We start from the raw sequence: 22,212 nt of genomic DNA on the forward strand, positions 1-22,212 counted from the left end.
CTTCCAGGCCCAGCGCCAGCTGACAAGTCAAAAAATGGGTTAGAGGTGATGAGAGAAGGACAGACAAGTTCTTCTCCGCATATTAGGTGAAAGGTATTGCATTTCCTTGACCATTCATATGCAAAGTTGGCATCAAGAAATATTTCGGGTTTATTTTCATGCTCCCTTATGGAGAAGACAGGTGGTGAAAGTTATCCGACACTATATAGGTTTGCAAGCACTGGGAGAATGGAGTATTAATTGGACATGTGCCATTTTCTTAGCCAAGTGACATAGCCAGCATTACAGAACAGGGGCCAAGCTAACCCAATACCAATCATTAAACATAAACAGCCTGAACAGACCTGTGTTTTGTCAATCACACACCAAAAGGACAATACTCTGCCCTGGAGTGGACAGATAACAGGGTTTGGGAGGGTTTTAACCTTACACTAGGCTCAAAATACTGAGTCAGTCCTGATCGCTCCTGGCCACGGCTGTGAACAGCCGCAGTCCCGTAGGTTTAACTGGGAAGGTAGTGAAGGTAGCCGAGGTAGTGATTCAGAACTCAGAGAGAATGAAAAGACGGAAGACAAAACAGTGAGAAGCAGGGCAGAGAATGTCGGCCCTGTACAAACACATTGAGTGCAGAAAAATTAAAACAAGGTCAAAGACAAAGGGAGCTGGGCAGTCCATCCCATTGCTCTGAAATGTCTTTGGCATCAAGCTTGAGATCCGAGGATGAATTGAGAACAGGACATTAACACAAAATGCCACAAATCATTCAGAACCAAAACAGAAATCAGTTTATGAATACAGATGAGGAAACATCTACCTGGGAGTTGAAAACTACACACCCAGTGCTCAACGGCAGGTTTATGCAAAGAGCCCTGGCAGACACTGTGTTTGTAACTTGCAATGCATGAAGCAGCATAAAGATTGACTCATGAGAGAATGAAAGAAGCAGTTAGGGAACAGATGAGTAGATGTTATTTTTTCTAAATTAATGTTGTATCGTCTGCATTCTGAAGGATACTGTCTTTTTGCACTGCTCTCTTACCGTTTTTATTCACTGTTGTCTTCACCTGTGCACTGAGAGAACAGGGGAGAATTTGTACTTGGCACAAACAGCAAATAAACTTTGAAGCTGAACTTGTTTACATCACAGAACAGCATAGTTGCATGACAGTATGTTCACAGGCAGACAGAAACAAACCATTCAAAGAAACCAAGCGAATGATCTGAATAGCTCTGCTGGCATTTTGGAGCAGCTGCAATACTCAAGCGCCAGGTGTGTACAGAAAGATGCTGAGGCCTAATATTCTCTTTGAACAAGCAGTGCTAGAACAGCACAGAGGTTAATGCTAACTTACACGGAAGTAGCACCAAAGATGTTAAGATTTCCTTTCACCAGAAAGGAATCTGAAATTACCTTTAAGACATAAAAAATTAATATTTGTTTCATTTCCTGCAACGTCAAAGCACTAGATCATGAACTGACAACTTCACACAGAATGCATAACACAGGGCTTTTTATGCAACCACTGTAAAAGAAAAAAACTTAAATGACCCTGTGCGAGAGAGGAAGACCCAAGCTGGCAAACCTGCTTTTAAAACAGCACAATAGGCACATTTTCTGTTCAATCAAGAACCAAAAGAAAGCTTGGAGAGCACCGAGCTAAGTTACAATACAGAAAACTCCACGCACGATGATCTACAGTGGCTGGTGAGGGGCCTAATGTTGAGGGCTAGGGAAGATCCAGTGTCATAGCTGTCTTACACTAGAGCCTCTACACTACGCCCCTGTTTTCACAGATAATTATAAAGTAGGTTTCTGTCCGTTTGACCACAGTGTTAATGACAAATGCAGTCCTGTGTTTAGTATACATACTGCAGACCACCTCCTGCTGTTCTGATCTGCATTTCTTAGTGTTCAATTAGGCTGCTGCCAACACATCGGCTCTGACCTCATTCCAGTTCGGAAAGATTGGGAATGTTCCCCATTTTCGCCAGTGACCAGGGCAATGTCTGTGATTGATCCTTCATTCGCAGCTTCACAGCAGGTATCGGGGTGCCTCAAAGAATTCTTACTGCTGACCCTGCAACATCACCATTTCTCATTTAATTCCTGAATAGTGAGAGCCCAGCTATTTTGTTGCCATTTTTTCACCAGTAATAGTGAATTACAGTACATATGTAAGCTATAGACATATGAGTAATGACTGACAAAGGCCTGTACTGCATATTCTTGGAGTTAGCAAATCATAACAAAAAGCACCAGCTAATGTCCAATAGCATTAGCATATTTATTTCTTTAAACAGAATTGACATTAATATAAAGTGCCGGTGCAGGGGAGTGGATTTCATCTACAGTACAAGTAAAAAGCCCAATTACATTTGCAGCTCCAAAAAGGTAATCTTAGGAGACTCCTGTAACAGATTTTGTTTTAGATCATTTCAGTTCCTTGCTGTTTCTCTGGCCTTGTGAGCCTTTGGCCATTTTAAACCAGCGGTTTGCTTGCATTTGTCCATTAAGAGCAGTCACTGTGGTGTGTGCAGTCCTACACAACCCTGCTATCGACTGGATGTGCCTCCTGCACATTCCGCACTTTGCGACAGTTTTAACACCCTTATTATTGGATCACAGCCACAGATAAGAGAAGGGGCACTGTTCTGAAGAACTGTTTTAAATAATCATTTTTACAAAGATGAACAGATGACGATAATTTTTTTTCTTTAACGTACCTTTACATTTGCTTATACAACTTCTTTTCTGTACGCCCAAACCCCCAATATCCCTGCTTTCCCCCCAGAGAATATTTTTGTGGAGATTCCCATCACAACAAAAATATTCAAAACACGCAGATGTAAACGACAATGAAAATATATTTCAGACTGCGTTTAAATCTGCGTTTCCTTAATTTCAGTTCTTCCTTTCCCCATGATATCAGAAAATTCACTAGTACATACAAGTAATGCATGTGGAGCCTTTAGTAATATACCTAATGACAAAGATACTAAACTTCCTAACAACTTACATGTTTATTAATTAAATTCATCATGAATATTGATGGTGTCTCAGGAAAGCAATTTTACTTAAATATTACAATAACATTCAAGCAACAGATGCATAACCTAGTGACTATATTATTTCAAAGTATTAGAACGTTGCTGATCCAATGTTCACTCAATACGTTAAGTTGCTTTAACCTTACGAAGAGGTGGTTAAGGTTAGTCCCCTATTTCAGTAACACCTAGAGGGCAGCAGGTGTTACTTTGTGTTTGTTGCCATTGTGAACAGGCTCAGCACAAAGCTAGTTCAGGTGGGTAGCTGCGTCAGCATGCGTAGGCTGCAAAGGAACAAGTAATAGGTTTATTCCATGCTGAAAAAAAGAAGAGAGAAAACACAACGTTTCGGCCGTGGAGCCTTCATCAGGTGTGAGCCCCCGAAGAAGGCTCCATGGCCGAAACGTTGTGTTTTCTCTCTTCTTTTTTTCAGCATGGAATAAACCTATTACTTGTTCCTTAGTACAAAGCTGCAGACTAATTTCGGCAGCCAAATTCGTCGCCATTAATCTTAAATTAGCGCACTAATTTAGCACAATGCTGTGTGATAACCACGGCTTAAACTCCAGTTAGTACGCTGCTTCAGTTCATTGCAATTGACTGGTGACATCTTACCAATCGTGTTCAAAAAGCAAGAACACGATTGCAACCCTATAGTTTTAGTTTTAGGACTTTTAAGAACAATCATCAAGAACATGTGACTGTTTGGCTTACCGCAATACAGAAAACGTACCTGAACTCATCGTGAAGCAGAAAAATCGCAGAAGGGGATGGAGCTCCGTGACGAAGAAGAGCAGGAAAGCCAATCAAGACCTGTTCTCTCGATGATGTCAGCAATTTTAAAGCTACTGTGGTGCACGATTGACTCTCTTTACATGAGACTCAACCGCGAGAAAATAGGAGTCTCAAAGTGCAGTTATCAAGCACAGCACGTAGGATCTGAATTGGATGTCTTTTAATTTTTTTTAAAGAACTTTGATCACTCTGAGAAAGTTATTTATCCCTCGCATTTTCATTTTGGAAACATCATCGCTATGGGTTCTTTCATCCTTGTAATATTTTTACATTTAATATTTATTATATAAACAATCTAGGTAGTTTATTTTATTATTTTATTTAATATTTTATGCATAAGTTATTACTGCAATTAACTGTGCTATATTTTACATACCCTTAGGCATACACACTGCTGTGGTGACGGAAAAGAATCCACACAATAGGGTTGCACTGCCATCGTGTGGCACAGAATTGGAGAGCAACAATAATGGTCCTATTGTCGTTATGTGTTGTATCATTGTAATTTTACAATGTATCAATGTAAAATTTAACATTTACATTGTAAAAAATATATTTGTTTTAATACTGTGATGTTCTAATAATATATTATTATTGTTATTATTATTGTTGTTGTTGTTGTTATTATTATTATAGAATTATGCAGAATACCTCAGTCCAGAATGAATTTCAGAGAGGTCCTGACTGCTGTCCTTGGGAATCCCAAAACCTGTCAATTTTCATTCTACCTGAACTCTCAGTTACCTAATTTAGGAACAACTATAGGTTTATTCCATGCTGAAAAGAGAAGGAGAGAAGGAAAGAAACACAGCGTTTCGGCTGTACATGCCCTGACAGAGCTACCTGCTTGAGTTGCCTAATTTAAATCTTAATTGAACAAAGTGATTGCTAAACTGGAATATCCTCAAGGTTTTCCAGCAATTCAAGTCAGACTGCTGCAGGATCTACTTTTCCGCTGCAATAGACAAAAGGAGATTAAACACTTACAGTGTGCAAGTTCTCTTTTAATTCAAAGTAGGGTTCAAATACATAACTGGGAGCTCGGTTAGACCCGGAAGAGACAGAGTGCTAGAGACTAGAGTTGGAAAGCACTCGACACTATGAGACTAACAGGACAAACTGGACGGGGGCTTACCAGGCACAGAGCTGAATGCCCTGTCGTGCAGGGGGAACAGTGCTGTGACAAGGCACTGGAGAATGTCCAAAGAGTGACCACAGAGTGTCTGGAGAGAGTCCGTAGAGTGTCCAAGAACTCTCCAGGTAGTGTCCAAAGATTGTCCGGAGAGTGACTGCAGAATATTCAGAGAGTAACTGCAGAGTGACCAGAGAGTGACCGCATAGTGTCCAGAGAGTGTCCAGGGAGTGTCCAGAGAGTTACCACAGAGAGTACAGAGTGTGTCCAGAGAGTGACCACAGAGACTACTGAGAGTGTCCAGGGAGTGTCCAGAGAGTGACCACAGAGTGTCTGGCAAGTGTCCAGAGAGTTCTTGCAGTTCTGATGTGAGGTTTTCCACAGACATTAGGAAGGTCACAGAGGTGGACTATCTTGGTCATTTGCCAGTTTTGTAATGAACTAAAATTCCCACCACCCATTTCTCCAAAGGATCCCGCATACTGTATATTCTCACACAGCCTGCTATGCTCTAGTCTATTCCCTTGCGCTGCTCAGTGTCTTCCTGAGTATTAAGGGCTGTTTAACTGATCTGTGGGAAAAATATATTACGCTTAAACCATTCATTCCTTTATCTTTGTCTGTCATTTCAGTAGCTTTTCTTATTGCATTGAATAATCCCTCCAGGGCACAAACGAGTCTGTAGACATAGGCTGGTTAGATAATTTAGTAAAATAATTTAATGACTATAGAAATGCAGAGCTGGTATCCGCCCATTGACTTTGTGTGGTAATGTTTCAGTCCATTGCCCCTCCTTTCATAACCAAAAGCCTTTAGATGCAGACAATCATGTTCTCATTTTAGTGGAATCTAACTTCACTCCAGAAAACATTTAATGGTCTAACTCACCTGCTACACGATTGATTTTCTTCTGATACGCTTTGTGCCCACATTTATAAAATGATCCCTCTGCCCCAAGGTTTCAAAGTATTTTCTATTAATTGGCACGCTTCTTCTAAAAAAATCTTTCCTGAGTGACTGGGGAGAAGTTTCAACACCAAGTGAACTAATGTCACACAATATCAGGTGAAGGTTGTGTTCCTCCCAGTGGTATCCTGCTCTGGTCCTCTGCCTGTTTTAGGGTTGTCCCTATTCTTCAGGGTTTTCCTATACCCCATATGTACCCTGTCGTGTAACATGCCATTTCTCTCTCTATGCCTGGCGCGAGAATTTGAACTGCTTTCTGTGGTGATGGAATCTGATACCCTTATTTAGAAAGAACATATTAGAACATATAACCACAGTGGAGGCTAGCAGCCTCACAGTTCCACCTTTCTGGATTCAGTTCTGGCTTTGAGCACTGTCTGAGTGGCATCTTCAGATCTTTGGGCTTGCTGCCAGGGGTTTACTGCCATACCTTTCCAAAGGTATGCTGGCATCTCTAAACTGACCATGTGTGTCCTTAATGGACTGGCATCCTGTCACCATGGCAACCCTCCACCATACACAGCAGAAGTATTCCTTGGTTGGCCCTTCAGGCATGCTCATTAGCAAACACCCTGATCTTCTGCGTAGATGAGCTGCTGGCTCTCAGATGCTGCTGCCAAGCTCCCACCGAAGTAGGCTCTACTCTTCAGCAGCAGTTGAAATAGGTCCTAACCTATTTGTAAAGTGGATCTGGATAAGAAATGCTGGCCGACATATGAGAAATTATTAACGCAGGAGGTGTCTCCACTGAGACATCAATGATTGATGTCTTTTTAAGAAGAACCCTCACCGCAGAAAATATTTAAAAGCTGATAAAAGGTAAACATCAAGTGAAAGTAACTCCACGAGCTGACCCGGAAAAGCCTTGTGTAAAATCTGGAAAACCAAAATGCTTTTGCATGGTGTTTCCTTCACCCAGAATGCAGGCCTGTGGTTTAATAAGTTCGTAGAGTGAAGGTAGTTTACTTTGAAAAGCAGGCTAATGTGACTTTGGGCCCCTTATTGGTTCATAAGAAAAGACGAATGAATGGAATTGCAGGTGCCTGGATGAATAATGGATGGAGGTATTCGGAGGTGTCTGTAACACAACTGTGTGCCTCAGCTGCAACAAGGTTTGGAATATATTTGGTTCACAGTCAGAGTGGGCACCAGTGATGCTTTCACAAGGGCCTGCTGCTAAAAGATATTGAAATAATAACACACCATCCAAAGGGATTGTTAACTATCCTTCTGATGCAAGACATATGGAAGACGAGATTGTTTTATTGTTAAAAATACATATGGTTCATCATTAGCTCTTGTAAGCATTAATTCGGCATTTTGTCTGAATGTTTTTTGACTTTCCACTTTCTCTGGAGTTGGTCAACGCCAGTGGATGTCTTCATAATCAACAAAGATGCCATGACTGAACGACTGATTCTTGTCCCTTTGCCTATTCTCTTGGTGAACCCATGGCACCTTTATTATGAAGGACATAACTGATCCTGGCCTTTATTCTCTTAATCTTTTCCTTTTTTTACACCTCAGACTTCATTCATCTGTTTGTGCTTCTGGAGTCCCATGGGATTCACTCTCTGTTAACTCTCTCACCCACTGTTAATACCTCATAATACCTCAGTGAGAACAGGGTTCACTTCAGCAATTTGCAATACACTCAATTCTCACACTGTAAAACCCCTTCCTGAGTTATCAACTTGGGATAAGAGGGAAGTCACACCAGACTGGGAGGTGATCTGGGGTAATATTTTAATGTCCTCTGAAAACATAGCACTCTACCTAATCCATTTTACGTTTATTCACATGCATTCACAGAGTTCAGGTGAAGTTATTGACACACTGTACCCATCTGCTCTGCACGTCAGGGGTAGTGAGCAGTTATCTGCACGTTCTGGGAAGGTCATAAAAATAATGTTTTGTTATTGAGCGGGGTTGCTATATTAGTTACTATTCTCACCCAATCTGCAGAAGTTATGTTTTCAGCTAACACTGTCAATGCTCCAAAGGGCATTTTGTACACATTGGGCCTGGCACAGGAACGACCACACAGGTTTCTGGCCAGAGCTGGGCGTACCCTGATACAGTGTAGGTTCTACGTTCTCAATCCTCCTCAGTTCACTGTCTGTGACAGGCCTGTAAGGCAGGTCAGGTCATTCCTAATGAGGTCTTTCCTCTGGGCCTCCTTCCTTCTCCCTCCTTCCATTTATCTTATTTGCCCCATAATTAGCCCTGAAGAGTGGCCAGTTCCACACAGGCCTATTCTGACAGATCCTGTCCCTCACCTGAAAATTCCTCCCTCATTCACACCAGTTGTGTCTAGTTCTACAGGTGTTTGCTTTCATGTTTCTGCAGGACGATGCTGTCGTCTTTTTAGGAGGATGACGTGCCAACTTCACTGCTTTCACAAAGCAAACATCCGGAAGCAAACACATATCTCTAAACTTCGATGCATTATTAATCATGTTTTTAAATATGTCTTCTGTGAGCAATGCTTAGAGTAAAGTTGCAGTTTTATTTAAAAAAAATTAAAATTCATTTTTCGTTTCCAAAAGCTAATTTGTGAAAATTCTGCAGTGATACTAAAATGTCCAAAGAAGTTAAAAAGAGCCACAGATGAACAACAGATAAAATCCCTGGAAAAGAGGGCCTCACATCCATGAATGACATTCCTGCGTACTTCTTAGTCCGACTGTTTCCTCTTCCCACCAAAAAAATGAGACAGAAAAAAGCTCAGAAATTCTTAATATTTACATACATCAACCATGCACTTTGCCAGCAGAAGAAACACAATAGGAGGCTAAGAACTAATTAAACTTTTATGGCATCTGTCTCTGCCTAAAGAACACCCCCTTTAGAGTCAATTTCAAACCTTGTTGCTTGATATGGAGCAACAGGAAACCTTTCTCTCTTCTTCAAAATATTATCCAAAATAAAACCTGGCAACTGAATAACTGTCCTAATAGGCTACAGAAAGAGGAAGGGAACTTGTACAGATGAGAAAAGTCTTTATGTTCATCAATTTATGAATGCATATATTTTATTTTTGTAAATATATTTTTACTTTAGCATTTAACAAAACCTGGGCAAATACATATTTTACTTAGGAAGGCAAATGAAATATGAAACATGTTGCCATACAAAAACAGTGCTGAATTCTTTGGCATTTTCAAGACCCCACTGTTAGCGACTTATTCTTTTCTACACATGGATTGATTCATGCAAGATTATTGCACTGTCCAGGTCCAAAAGTCCACCATTTGAGTAGATGGTAACATTTTGCTTTCAGTTCATTTGTTCAATCCTGGGTTTTAAAGGAAACTCTCCAGATAGGAAGGAGGCACCTCCCTTCCAGAGCAGAAAAACAAATAACTCCCTAAAGAAACATTTAGTTGCACCTTCCCCTATTGACAGCATTTATGCTTGGCCCGTTTTGGAGTTCCTGAGCTGTGAAACTGAATGGCCTGTCCAGGCAGTATCAGTCAAAATGTCAGGCTTATTCTCAGATTGAGTTACAAGAGCAGTCCTGCCTGTCGCTCTGACAATGGACACCGGCACTGAATAAGAGGCTGAAACTTTAATGAGAAAAACTCGATCCCATTGCCAGGTAACCAGCAGAACCATGACAGATGCCCCTCACCGGTCTGGTTATCCAGCACAGGTCCTGCATTCAGGGAGCACCAAACGTAGGGTGAGATCCAACATTTTAGGTTAGTGGGATCCGGGATGAAAAAATAAACAGGGAAGGAGACATGAAACAACACATGATTTTATAAAACGGGATTCGAAAATCCAAACAGTTTAATCTGACTCCAGAATAAAACTATTCATTACTGGGTTTCTGGAGGCAGAACCCAGATGAAGTGAAGAGGCAGGAGACGGCGAACGTTGATGGTGTTGAAAAAGCTGTGAGACCTTTCAGGAGTAAACATGAACCCGGCACTTTGGAAAACCTACAAGAGCAAGGTGCTGAAAACCTTGAACCCAGATTTTGAGGAGGACGCAGTGGAGCAGGTACAGAGAGCTTCCATCTTAAATTCCACCTCCACGCTTCTTCCACAGATCACAGGAAAGTCTGGACCTCTCCCTGGGCTCAGACTCTCTTCATGTGTAATGTCTCTTTGCTTATGACAGTGTAACAGATCTGACCTGATCTTTGAAAGATCTCTGAAGATGAGCTTTGAACGGTATTTACACGCGCTAACAGAAAGCTTTTAAAAGCAACGTTTGATCTGTATTCATTATAAAGTTATTCATTTGAAAAACTTACGGTTTCAGAAATTCCCAGTAGGAGAATATGTTTAAAGTGATGTTTTTCTTTAATCTTATATCTCTTCCAGGAGATTTTACATGATGATGAGAATATTTTTTTCGGAGCGTTTCTTACATTGAATTCTGATGCGTGTTTTTTGCCGTTTGCCAAAGTTAACCTGGATTTGTGTTGTTTCCAATGAGACTAAATCTGACTGGGAGTTCTCGGAGAGATTTGTAAAAGTACAGTAGTCTAGCTAAATCTGTTTTTCCATCATCTTTGTATTTTTTATGATGTTTGTCTAGAGTGGCTCAGACTATCAGCCTTCCAATCCTCTCCATTACAATTATAATCAGAAGGATGAATTTCATAATTAAGCAGCTTGTTGTGCTAATGTACTACCTACAGAATCTATTGTATGGGATTCACATTGTGTAGCACTGGTCTGTATATTACAGTTCAAATAAAACTGAGTCTAACAGGTAACTACAGAACTCCCAGGTGTTCAGACCTATTTCAGGCTATGCTTATTAACCTCAGTCATAGTGAAGATCCACAAACCACTCATTAGTGCCATGAGTGACTAGAGTGGAATGAGATAGCCAAGCTCAACTGGAAGTAGGTCATGAAGCTGGCACTATGTTCTTTGTCCTTGGAAGAGCAATCCAGGCCGTGTTAGAGAAGTTTAAGTGACAGACGAGACAGGTGAAATATTTGATGTCTGATCGGACGTACTTGTCTGAAATAAGGGTTAAACTTAAAAACCTACTGTTCCATATGCTCACTTAAACAGTACTTTGCACTTTTTCTTCTTTCAATCAAATCAGAAAAAAATGGGAATTATCTTTTGTCACCCCCACAGCCCAGTGCAAAAAAGCACAATGCAGGCATGTTGAAAGAACAGGAAAACTGAGAAAATGGTAAACATTTCAAAGGGACATCGTTGAGTATTTAAACCTTTTAGATTTGAGAAAACCAAACAGCTTTCTGACGTTAATAGAGATTGTAACCCAGAAGACACCGGGGCCTTTTTTTTTTAGAAATGCTTAAACTCCTGATTTATAAATGAGGAGAAGAGCAGGACATGGGGCATGATCCCAAGGAACCAATGAAAAAAATGTTTCAGTAGTAGAAAGGGCACAGTGTGCTGGGCATTTTATTTCCAGTTTGTTAGTACCGTTGGCTCCGGTGTCTCTGATGGCTACTGATCCAGTCTGCCAAATCATGCTCCTTGTCTGACAAACCTCTGAGGAGCTGGGTCTCAGTTTTCTCCCCTTCACAATTTGGAGACGGCATTCAGTTTCAGCACAGAGAGACAGGGACCATTCTGTGGGTGCAGTGACTGGAACACACCCTCAGTGCTGCTGAAACTGGAGCCCAGTTGCTGCACAAAAGGGTTAACTATTCATGTGTAATATCTTCCTCCGGTATAGGGCTTTGCTAGGCATCCATCTTTGAGTGAGCTTTTTTTTCTTCAAATGTCTACAAATAAAGATGAAGTCTTTTTCTGAAATGATGGTGCTAATGCAGAAAAGCATTTTTTTTACTTTAGACCAAAGCAAGTTACATTTATACATATTTATAGAAGTGGACATTTTACGGGACCACTCTTAGCAAAGCACTATGCGCAAGAGTACAATAACAGTGCCACACCTAGGATGTGAGCCCACAGCCTTCCAGTTTTGAGCACAGATCTCTAACCACCACTCCACACTGTTGTTTAACTCCCCCGAATGCTGCCTCCAGAAATGCAAAGATCAGAAAATACATTTCAGCAATGCACTCTCTTAAACCAAGAATAGAAGGTAGTAGTTAAAATCCGGCCATCCGTTTTCTATCCACTTTATCCAATCACTGGCCACGGGGAAGCTGGAGCCTACCCTGACAAGCAATGGGCGCAAGGCGGGGTACACCCTGGATGGGACGCCAGTCCAACACAGGCCACACACAGACACACACACTGGGGCCAATTTCCCAGGAGCCAATTAACCTACCTGTATGGAAACCGGAGCACTCAGAGGAAACCTATGCAAACATGGGGAAAACACACAAACTCCCCGCTGGGCATTAAAAAATCAACTTAACAGAATCGTTCGGTGTGCATTTCGTTATTTCCCCTGCACACTGGTTCAATTAATTCTTTTCGCAAGAGAACACTTTAAAAGGAATACTGTTTTTTTCGCACATATGAAGGATTCTTGGAAAAAACAGCTTTGTCTTTTTTCACATCTGATTTGTGCAAATACCTGTGAAGGGTCCAACAGCCAGGGAAGAAATTAGTTTCCTTCAGTGCCCAACGAGAATAGAGCCCATGAAAGAGTTTTCCACTCTGGGAGACACAGCTTGTGTTGCATTAAAATATGCAAGAGATGTTAAAAACATTTATGAAATGATTCACTCAGTGTGTTTCCATTTTCTTCAGTTCAGTAAATAGTTGTTTTTGCCTTAACTGTTCCTTACAGTTACTGGGGTATTGACTTGTTCCATCCTGTCTACAGGGGTTAAATGTGTAACTGTAGAACTTTGAAGTCTACGGGCAATGTCTTTTCATATAAGGGACCATTTGTTTTACAAACTCAGTCATTCTAAATATGAAAATCAAAATATAGACCCGCCTGGATTAGATTTGTCTTAAACTACCCACTGCAGAGATATGGAGGATTTTTACAACACAGGCAATTCTTCAACTGTTTTTGTTGAAAACCACTAATGAAAAGTGGCAGAAAAACGAAACTGCAAGTACAACTTGTACATTGTGTGAGTATCAGCTGCATTCCTCCTTGCTGTAATGTTTTTGAAAGAGGGGGCTTAAGAGAGTCAAATTAAAAACACATTTGAGTGGAGACCACTGCCTTCACTGTAAGACAGCAAAGATCAGGTGTAGCCTCATCTTAAATCGGGAGAAGACAAGTTGCTTTGAAAAAATCTAAATTGAAATGTTTAATTTTTGCCTTTTGTATGTATAAGACATTTAATTGGCCAATAGAGAAGTAAAGAAACGAATGGATGACTGTGCTGGGATTGACATTATATGGTATATCATAGATCCTATATCTTGCATCGTACACCACACATCACACAACATACATCATACAACACACATCATACATCAAGATCAGTCACTCAACTTTTTTGTTGTCGCTGATCGCTTGTTTTCATCAGGGCAATCAACTGTTGTGGGCAGGCATCTGACAAACCTACTGTTTCCTACTGAGCTGCAGGGAAATTATGGGATGGGTGTAATGGATGCAATTGCTATCAAACAGCTTGCAGAGAAGTCTCCTGTGTAGCCCCTGCAAACACATATGAAAAATCAGCTTTCATAAAAGATGAAGAGAGCTATTTCAGCTGTGGGCACTGTTGTGTGTTTGCGTGACCCTTTGCGTTATATGACTTTTCCAGATTAAAAAAATATATCATCTATGTTTTTTTATAGCATCTAAGACAACACAGAATAATTCTACACATATCAGGGTTTAGAAATTAATTAATTTGCTTTAATTTTTCTTGCCTGTGAAAATAAGGTTCACTTTGCATTATTGGTATGATTAATTTAAAACAGCTGTTCTTCTGTGGGATAATTCATGTGTGAATGGCACAGACTGTATATACATAGACACAAATGCCTTACATTACATAGAAATACTACTGTACAGATACAGGAATCAAAGCTCTCAAACTTATTAATAGGACAGAAGCTCAAAGTGATTTGTAGGCCTTTATATGTGTAATACATTTATCAAGGAGAAATGTTATTTTATAGACTCATCTACACTGTCTGAACAAGCAAGCAAAGTAGGCTGGAAAAGGAGCTGTTCTCATTGAATTTCAATTCAGAAAGCTTCCAAATGATTTCTGATTCCAGTCATGCAACATACAAGAATATCACAAAGTAATACAATTTCATTGGCTCCAAAACAAGAACAAAGTTTCTACAAAGTAGTACTAGTAAATTTTAATAACACCAGAGGGAGCTGTTTACTAAAGAAAACCAGGTCCTGTTCACCATCAGAAAGGTTGCCCAGTACAGAAATAAACCAGAGCAAACCCAGGCTGACCTTGGGGAACTTTCAAACTCCACACAGAAGGTGTACCCATCTGGGATTGAATCCAAGACCCCCACATATCTTTGAAGCTGCAGCTTTTAAATACCATGCTGCTGTTCTGCCCAATCTCATTCCCCTAGGTCTAAATTGATAACAGCTGTCAAAAAGGACCACCGAAACATTACCGCAAATGGCAGTTGACAGACATCCTGTTCTTAGCCCTTTATGGGGGGGGTGGAGAGCCTTCTAAAGTTGACTTCTTTATGAATTTCCTTTTTATACATTTGAAGGCAGTTTACGCAGACAGGATTGCCTTCAGGAATTACAGAGCTCTCTCTGTACCATAGTAGGTTTTGGGTCTTGCACAGAAATTCTCTGGGGTTTTCTTACATGTTTAGTCCCAACCAAATACAAGGAGGGAAACATTGAGTGTTATAGTGAATGGCATAAAAAAATCCATATTGTCATTCTAATCCTGTTCCCAAAGAGGTTAAGGAATGGATTATTTATCAGTAAGACTGTTGTAACTTTGGCAATCTTGTTTGTATCTGGTTGGAATGATTCCCTGAGGTTGTGGCATCATTGTCCTGTTAATTGAATCATTGATACAAATCTTATTTTGGTGTAACTGTATTCATAACCAAGACTGTACGATCTAACATAAGCACCATATTGTGCTGGGTTTGTTTCCAGAGCAATGAAGTTGAAACTGACCTTGCTGCTACCCCAGAAGACGAGGGTGCGAGTGCTGTCTCCCAGCTTGCAAGAAAGGTAAGGATAGTGGTTAATCACAATCTGAAACACCGGCAGCTCTATTTAAAACACTGCAATAAAATGATATAAATGATCTTTATTTATAAAACATCTCCACTCCACTCTTAGCACTGACTGTATAGCCACTCAAGATGATGTATAATGCATAGAATCCCTATGGCATTGTATATAAGTAATTATGCAAGTAATTATTATTATTAAGAAGTAATAATCAAATATTAATCAAAAGTAATAATAAGGTATATGAAATTAAGAGCAGCAAATGAATCAGGTCTTGTAATTTCTTTGAAATGAGATTCCAACTGAATCTAAAAGCATAAAAACAGGTCCTGTCTCTCGCAATTTGTAGTCCGATCCTGGACACACATACTGTAAGAGCCTGGCATCAGTGAGCTAACGTTTAAGTCTGGGAGCATAATTAAACCAAAAATCAGTAAGGAAGAAAGGGGAGAGTCATTTAAGATCTTGGGCATGAAAAATAAGATATTGAAATCACACACACCACTGCCTGGCGGCTCAGCTGAAAGAATGAGGTTGGACTGAACTGTGTGTCCTATCCTGCCAAGCTGCTCTTTGCAGAGGCCCAACATGTTATTCTGTGAGTGTTCCTAAATTTTAGGCTGGAGGGAATACTACTGCAAAACATTGATATAGATACCTTTAAGAAAGGGTATTTTAGCTGCTTCTTATTGAACAATGTACTGCTATTGTATAACTTTCTGCATGCATGCTAATAGTATAATAGACAAGGGTGTTGCCTTGCTGGGCCCCACTACCCTGTGCCTCAGTAAACCTGAGTATATTGATGCATTTTAGATGTTACTCTAACTGCAGTGCTCACCCTAATGCTAAACACATTTCTATACATTACTGTACCCAGGCACGTTAAGTAACTTTGATTTTTGAACTAGCAAATAAAAACGTTGTAATATTTCTGTTCTCTATAGCCTATAGTAACTATAGTTCTCTCAGAAGGTCTGCTGCAACCCTTGAGGTATTGCTGCTAAAACTACAGTCAACGTTGGTTCAGAAGGCTGGTGAAGCACCAGTACAGAGCCACGGGACCTGCTGGAGAGCAGTGGTAGACCAGATGGAAAGAGGAGCTGCACAATGTTTATTTAATAAAGGCTCTTATTGCATTACAATGTCAGTCGGGCCTCCATTTTGGCAGACTCTTCCCCGGAGCTATTGCAGTAGCTGAATCAGCACAGTCACTAAAACCTTTCTTACTTCAGGAAACAGAAAATCCATTAAATAGCAGACCTATTGCAATACCATAGAACATTTGAAACACTGAAAACATGTATCTCTTTAGGGAGCACAAAACACTCATTTAGCTCTTTACTGAAGCCAAATTCCATAAAAAAGATATCATTCATATGGATTAATTATTGAAATCTGCAGTAGCCTGCACAATGGAGTCCAGGTTAGGAAATACCATAGGGCTTATCACCAGTAACAGGCCGAGAGCGCGGTGTGGAACCTGCATGGTCCCAGTCAGAAAACGGAGAAGGACCACCTGTTGCTTTCTGCTCAGATGCAGGGTGCTGGTGCCAAAGGCTGGAAGAGCATGTCTGCGCTGTTCAGCAGGGAGGACGAACACAAGCTCCTGGCGTCCGAGAGCCAACCCGCGGCGGACCAGTGAGTACAATATGAGCGGTGGCTCTGTGGCTAAGGATCTGCACCTGTGGCTGAAAGGTTGCCGGTTCAAATCCCACAGCTGGCAGAGGAATCCTACTCCATTGGGTTCCTGAGCAAGGCCCTTAACCCCAACTGCTCCAGGGGTGCTGTACAATGGCTGACCCTGTGCTCTGACCCCAGGCTCTCTCCCTATCTGTGTGTCTCATGGATAGCAAGCTGGGGTATGTGAAAAGATAATTCCTAATGCAGGAAATTGTGAAGGGTTAATAAAGTAATGTTATATAATAACCATAGTAATTATATTGTACAATCGGAAGTCCTTACTGTTTAGGAATGACTTATTGTTGTAATAGTCATTCCACAACATACGCACACTTATACACTGTGTTTAGTAGCAGTGCATGATTCTATGATAGTACTGTACTCATTTACTTGAAGATGTTTTCTTGTTCCTTCCATTTTCACTCAGATTATGTACAGTCTGATGCAGTTGCTATGAGTAACACTAAAAGGTTATCCATTGAAGCTTTTTAGCACCATGGATAAAAAAAGTATTTTTTGTATTTCATTAATATGAGATAAATATTTGCATTTACATGAGATAACATTGCATTAACAATAGATCAATTTGGCGTTTATACAAGATAACATCGCTTAAAATGTGATAATTAATTGGTGAACAATATAACTATATTAATACAGTATCTTGCAAGATCTATGCAATAATATTGTCCCAAGCAAAGTAACATGACCTTAACATCAGAAGAACATCGTCACACTTATCTTTGTGCAAATAAATTGATCTAAAGGAGCATGTGTACTGTCTATTGCGTACAAGAAGTAGAACACCCTGTGACTGAGCATTCCTGGGAAGTATGCCTGTCTTTTTCACCATTTCTGTGAGAAGCACAACTGACATGGGTTTACAAACGTGTGTTTTTTTACCTGAGAAACTGCAGGAACGTGTACTGTACATAGGTTGTTGCCTTCTCTTTAAACATTGGACGGAATACATTTATGATGACTTGAAAGTCGGACTTAGACCTGCTGTTGACTTACTGTTGCTGTTATTGTTGATCAGCTTTGAATCTTTAGGCACAAAAAACCTCAAAAGCTTTTAGACTATGCTTACATCAAATACACTTGTATATGGCAGTTCAACCCATCTGTGTGTGAGCCAAATGATGGTTCTCCACTGTGCACAGTTTTCATAGAAACGTGTGAAAAGGCCAAATGGTTTTATAAGCAACCCTGTTTCAAATTTGACTAATGAGGTCACAATAACAGTTAATGGCCTCTTATTAACTGGGGGCCTCCCTAATTTTCTCTCATAGGGGATCTTTACTAAGCTCACTGTTTGCTAGTAAGATGCTAAACCATGATAAGGAATTGTCTTTGAAGTACGCATTTAGCATTTAAAAGAAATTCAGTGTATATGAAGGTCAGCTTCAACTTTGAAACTGAGCTGTTAAACACAGCCTCCCTTGTTCTGAAAGCTCTTTGTTGACGGGAACAATTTTTAGCTTGTTGTTTTTTAAGATATTGCACATTCTTCTGCCCGTGGTCACAAGCAAGCACACAACACACCGATGAAGGCCTGCCGAGCTTCAAAGAGTCTCGTAAAATCAGAAGTGTTTTTCAGCAAAAAATGAAGCAGAGACCCGTGCTTGTTGTTTTAATCGCTCTCTGAGCCCTGCAGCTCATCACGTGGATCCTACTGACGGATCCGGTGTGGCACAGAACAAACAGTATGAGGAATTTTTCAGCCCCGATGTGTTCATTATTGTCTTCCAGCCCATTGGCACCGAAACAGGAGGAGCCTCGTCCGAACAAGAGGGCCACGGGATTCTGGGATAGCTTCGCGACCAAGTGGCAGCAGCAGTCCGCCGCAATGAAGGAGGCCGAGAGCGAGCTCGCGGGCGAGGCGGTGCCCGAGGACGCCGGGTCAACCCCGGAGGAAGGGGGGATAGAGGAGGGGGAGAGCAACAACTCCACCAAGTACACAACACTGGGAGGGGCCGAGGACACGGGCTTCAAGTGGAACTTTGTGACCAGCAAGCTGGCTGAGCTGAAGAGCAAGAGCCAGGCAAAGACCAACTAGCCAGCGACAAGGAAGAGAAAACTAGGAGACCCACAAAACCCCCCTCCTTTTCCCCATCCTCCAAACACCAGGCTGGTTTCCTGCGTGGAGGCCCTTATGCAGTTTACTGTGGTAAAATCAGAGTAAAGTGTAGTAAAGCACAGTGAAATGATGCTGAAAGCATGGTAAAGCACAAAGCAAGCCATGGAAACTCAAAGCAAAGCATAGCTGAATCCATACGAGCATTGGGAAAGCTAGAGATTTACCATAGTAAACGTGTGTAAGGGCCATGCCACCTTTTGACATAAAGGCTGACTGGTGCAGTAGTCTCAGGTGATTGACAAGACTGTCTCTTATATAGTCTCAGGGCAAGATGCCTCTTATCTGACGTTTTAATCTGTGAAACAATAACATATTTAGGGAAAGAATTACTGCATTTTGGACACTCTTTCTACTAATACAGAAAATGGTTACCAGCATTTCTCCAGGAAGGAAAAAAACAGTAAAAAGAGAAAGTGGATTTGTCAAAAATGCAGCTTTTCTTTTGCTGCTCAGATAAAGGAGCACAGGAGAACAGTTAGCTGTGATGGTGGTCTGTCAGCTCTGTATTGATATAGGAGGGAGTGGGGGAACCCAAATCTTTCCTATAAAAGACAATAAAAATGATGGCAACATGGGGGGTGAGTAAAGTAAATATTCAGACAGGAGTTTGAAAGAGAAAGGCAAGGGGATTTGTGCTGAACTACTATTCAGATGCAGTTGACGTGTAACTACTTACAGAGGGTATGTGTAAATTCAGACCCAAATGTGACACATACTGTATGACATACCTGTAGACATTCCTGCACTGTGGATTTAGGGTCTTTTATTGAAATGGTAATGACAGGGAACCACTGCTGTACTTATTATTGCTGTGTTTTAATTGAAATGGCACAGTGAGTAGATACAACATCATAGGGGGTCTGCTATTGTTCGTTTTTTTTGTTTCTTGTATTTTTCTCTTTGTTTTGCTACTTCCTCTCTGGTGTTTTCTTGAACTCACTACAGCCCTCTTTCATCCGCAGGAACCTGTAGCAATAAGAAGTCACCCACAGTCACTTCCGGGCAGCTGGGGCCCAACTCTGTCCTCTGTTGCAGTGGTCTTTTTTCACCCCAGCACCTTATTGGTATAATTTTATCGTTAGAACAAGGCTAAAAATAGTATTTCTGACTTTCCAAATATTGTTTCTTTGTTTCTGGTTATAAAAATGTTGCCTGAATACCTTATTCACCCAGTAGTGAAGAGTGTCTGTAAATTTAGAATAAAATGTACTGTACCAAAGATATCATGAAGTCTTTCTTGCACAATTGCATGACAAACAGTTACTTCTAAACTAATTTTACTTCTCAACTACTTTGTGAAACCAGCCTTTTCTCCACAGACAGTGGGGCTGCCAAAATCGTGTCACACTGACTTTATTGTGAAAAGCATTGTGTTTCTTGAAAATAAGATACAGCATCCCTAGATAGCAAGGGAGTGCAGGACATCATAACCTGGCTATCAGAGTCTGAGACTTGCTGTGAACAGTCGGATGCTGCACTCCCACTGGTCTCCTCTGCTTCTGTCTGTGATACTCAACACCTTTCAAATCAACATGGAATGGGCACATGACACTGCAGATGGTTGCTTCTTGATGAGGTTTTCTGCATTGCTAATGAGATGGACACCTTTGACCAATAGGAACATAAGAAATGTTACTCAAAAGAGGAGGCATTTTGTCCCTCAGTTCTATTTGACCATTAGCAGCTAACTGATCCAAGAATCTCAGCTGTTTCTTGAAAGAAGCCAAAGTACCCGCTTCAACAACATGGCTTTGGAGATTGTTCCACACTCCCACAACCCATACATTCATTTTCTAACTGATTCATCCCATCCAGGATCTCAGGGGGAGCCAGAGCCTATCCCAGCAAGCCATAGGCAGGATACACCCTGGACGGGATGCTAGTCCTATCATCACAGGACAAACACACACACATACAATCACACCAGGGCCAGTTCTCCCAGAAGCCAATTAAACTGCCAGTATGTTTTTAGACTCTGGGAGGAAACCTAAGCACTCGGAGGAAACCCACGTGAATATGGGGAGAACATGCAAACTCCTTACAGACAGCACCCCAGGTCCAAAATCAACCACAGGGCTCCAGCTCTGCAAGGCTATGCCATCTACTGTGCTGCCGTGACTCACACAGGTCCTTCTTGCATATTTGATCACTAACCTCTTTCAAGATTAAATTATGTTGGGGACAAATAGCAGTGGTACACAGTCAGTGGTGAAGCAATGACTATCGCTTGTACTTGGCAGAATCACATGCAGTTGGTGTGATTGCAAGGGGGAGACTGCACTTATCCAGATTGTTGATTAGCTGAACAGGGTTGATATGGTTGACATCTCCTCATCACAAGCCCCCCACCCCCAAACCCTGGCGTAGACCACCCAGCACAACAGCCTCCTGTGTGACTCTCTCAGCACAAACAAACATTCGCTCTTAGTCGCTAGGCTGCACTGCAGGTGACAAAGACGCGCCGCCTGTCTCTCTGTTAGCACCCTTGTTAACAGCAGCACACAGGAGCAGCAAGCTTTCTAATGAGGAAAAGCAGACGTAGATGAAACAAGAAACTAGCGCCTCTGTCACAATTGAAAAGGGTGAATTTATTCCAGTTTGACACAACAATATTTCCTATGTTATTATTACCAATTTGTTGTGTCCCCCACTAGTGTGGTATATAATACTTTGTATACTTTCTCACAGTATTTTAGTCTGATAATCTGGCTTCATGTGGGGTTATCATGGAAGAAGCATGGTGGTAAGGCAGTATGTTTTTAGAGTGGCTGTTACTGCTAACAGATAGTGGCAGGGTGGCGGCTATCATGAGTGTGATGTTTGCTGTCAGTCTCAGTGTGACTGGGGTGATTGAGGACTGACCCTGTGTGGGGTGCTCTGCTACTGTGTGGATCACAGCTACCCCTGTGGAGCAGAGTGAGCACTCTGGCACATCTAGCTCCTTGACTGACACTCAGCTGCAGTGTCAGGTTTGAGAAATGGCAATAACTCTTCAAGCATGTTGCTCTGCACACCCAAGGGGAACCAGGGCTGTGCATTGCTCAAACATCAGACTTCCTTTAACTGCCGATGAAACAGCTGAGGAAATATCTCCGGAAAATAAGGTATTCTATCAGGCAGCAGGGAAGCTGGGATTGCTGGGCCTGGAGTAATGTTTTGTTTAGAGGTTGATACAGTATATAGTATAGGAAGAATTCAACTTTTGTAATTAATCATTATTAGTAGAGCAGTTACTACTAGGTTAGGGGCACTATATTCACATTCAGTCTTTAGACTCCATTTTATGTACTTAATTTGTTTTGTGTCTCCAAGAAGTCGTATTTTTAAATAAAAATGACATCCCAGGACATTCTAATCTAGTCTCAAGGAGAAAGCAAATTGTACC

The 22,212-nt window shown here is 41.2% G+C and overlaps 1 protein-coding gene across 1 annotated transcript; it reads left to right on the forward strand.

Annotated features, from left to right (window-relative positions):
* The first annotated feature begins 9,387 nt into the window (after window positions 1-9,387).
* Window positions 9,388-20,036, forward strand: LOC102689967 (uncharacterized protein C1orf232). The gene is made up of 4 exons (XM_015339834.2): window positions 9,388-9,946; window positions 14,924-15,001; window positions 16,542-16,645; window positions 18,440-20,036. The coding sequence occupies exons 1-4, from the start codon at window positions 9,863-9,865 to the stop codon at window positions 18,744-18,746; spliced, it is 573 nt and encodes a 190-aa protein (XP_015195320.2). The 5' UTR covers window positions 9,388-9,862; the 3' UTR covers window positions 18,747-20,036.
* Window positions 20,037-22,212: the final 2,176 nt, after the last annotated feature.

This window comes from Lepisosteus oculatus, chromosome 11 (assembly GCF_040954835.1).
Source record: "Lepisosteus oculatus isolate fLepOcu1 chromosome 11, fLepOcu1.hap2, whole genome shotgun sequence".
In the NCBI taxonomy this organism is placed as follows: Eukaryota; Metazoa; Chordata; class Actinopteri; order Semionotiformes; family Lepisosteidae; genus Lepisosteus; species Lepisosteus oculatus.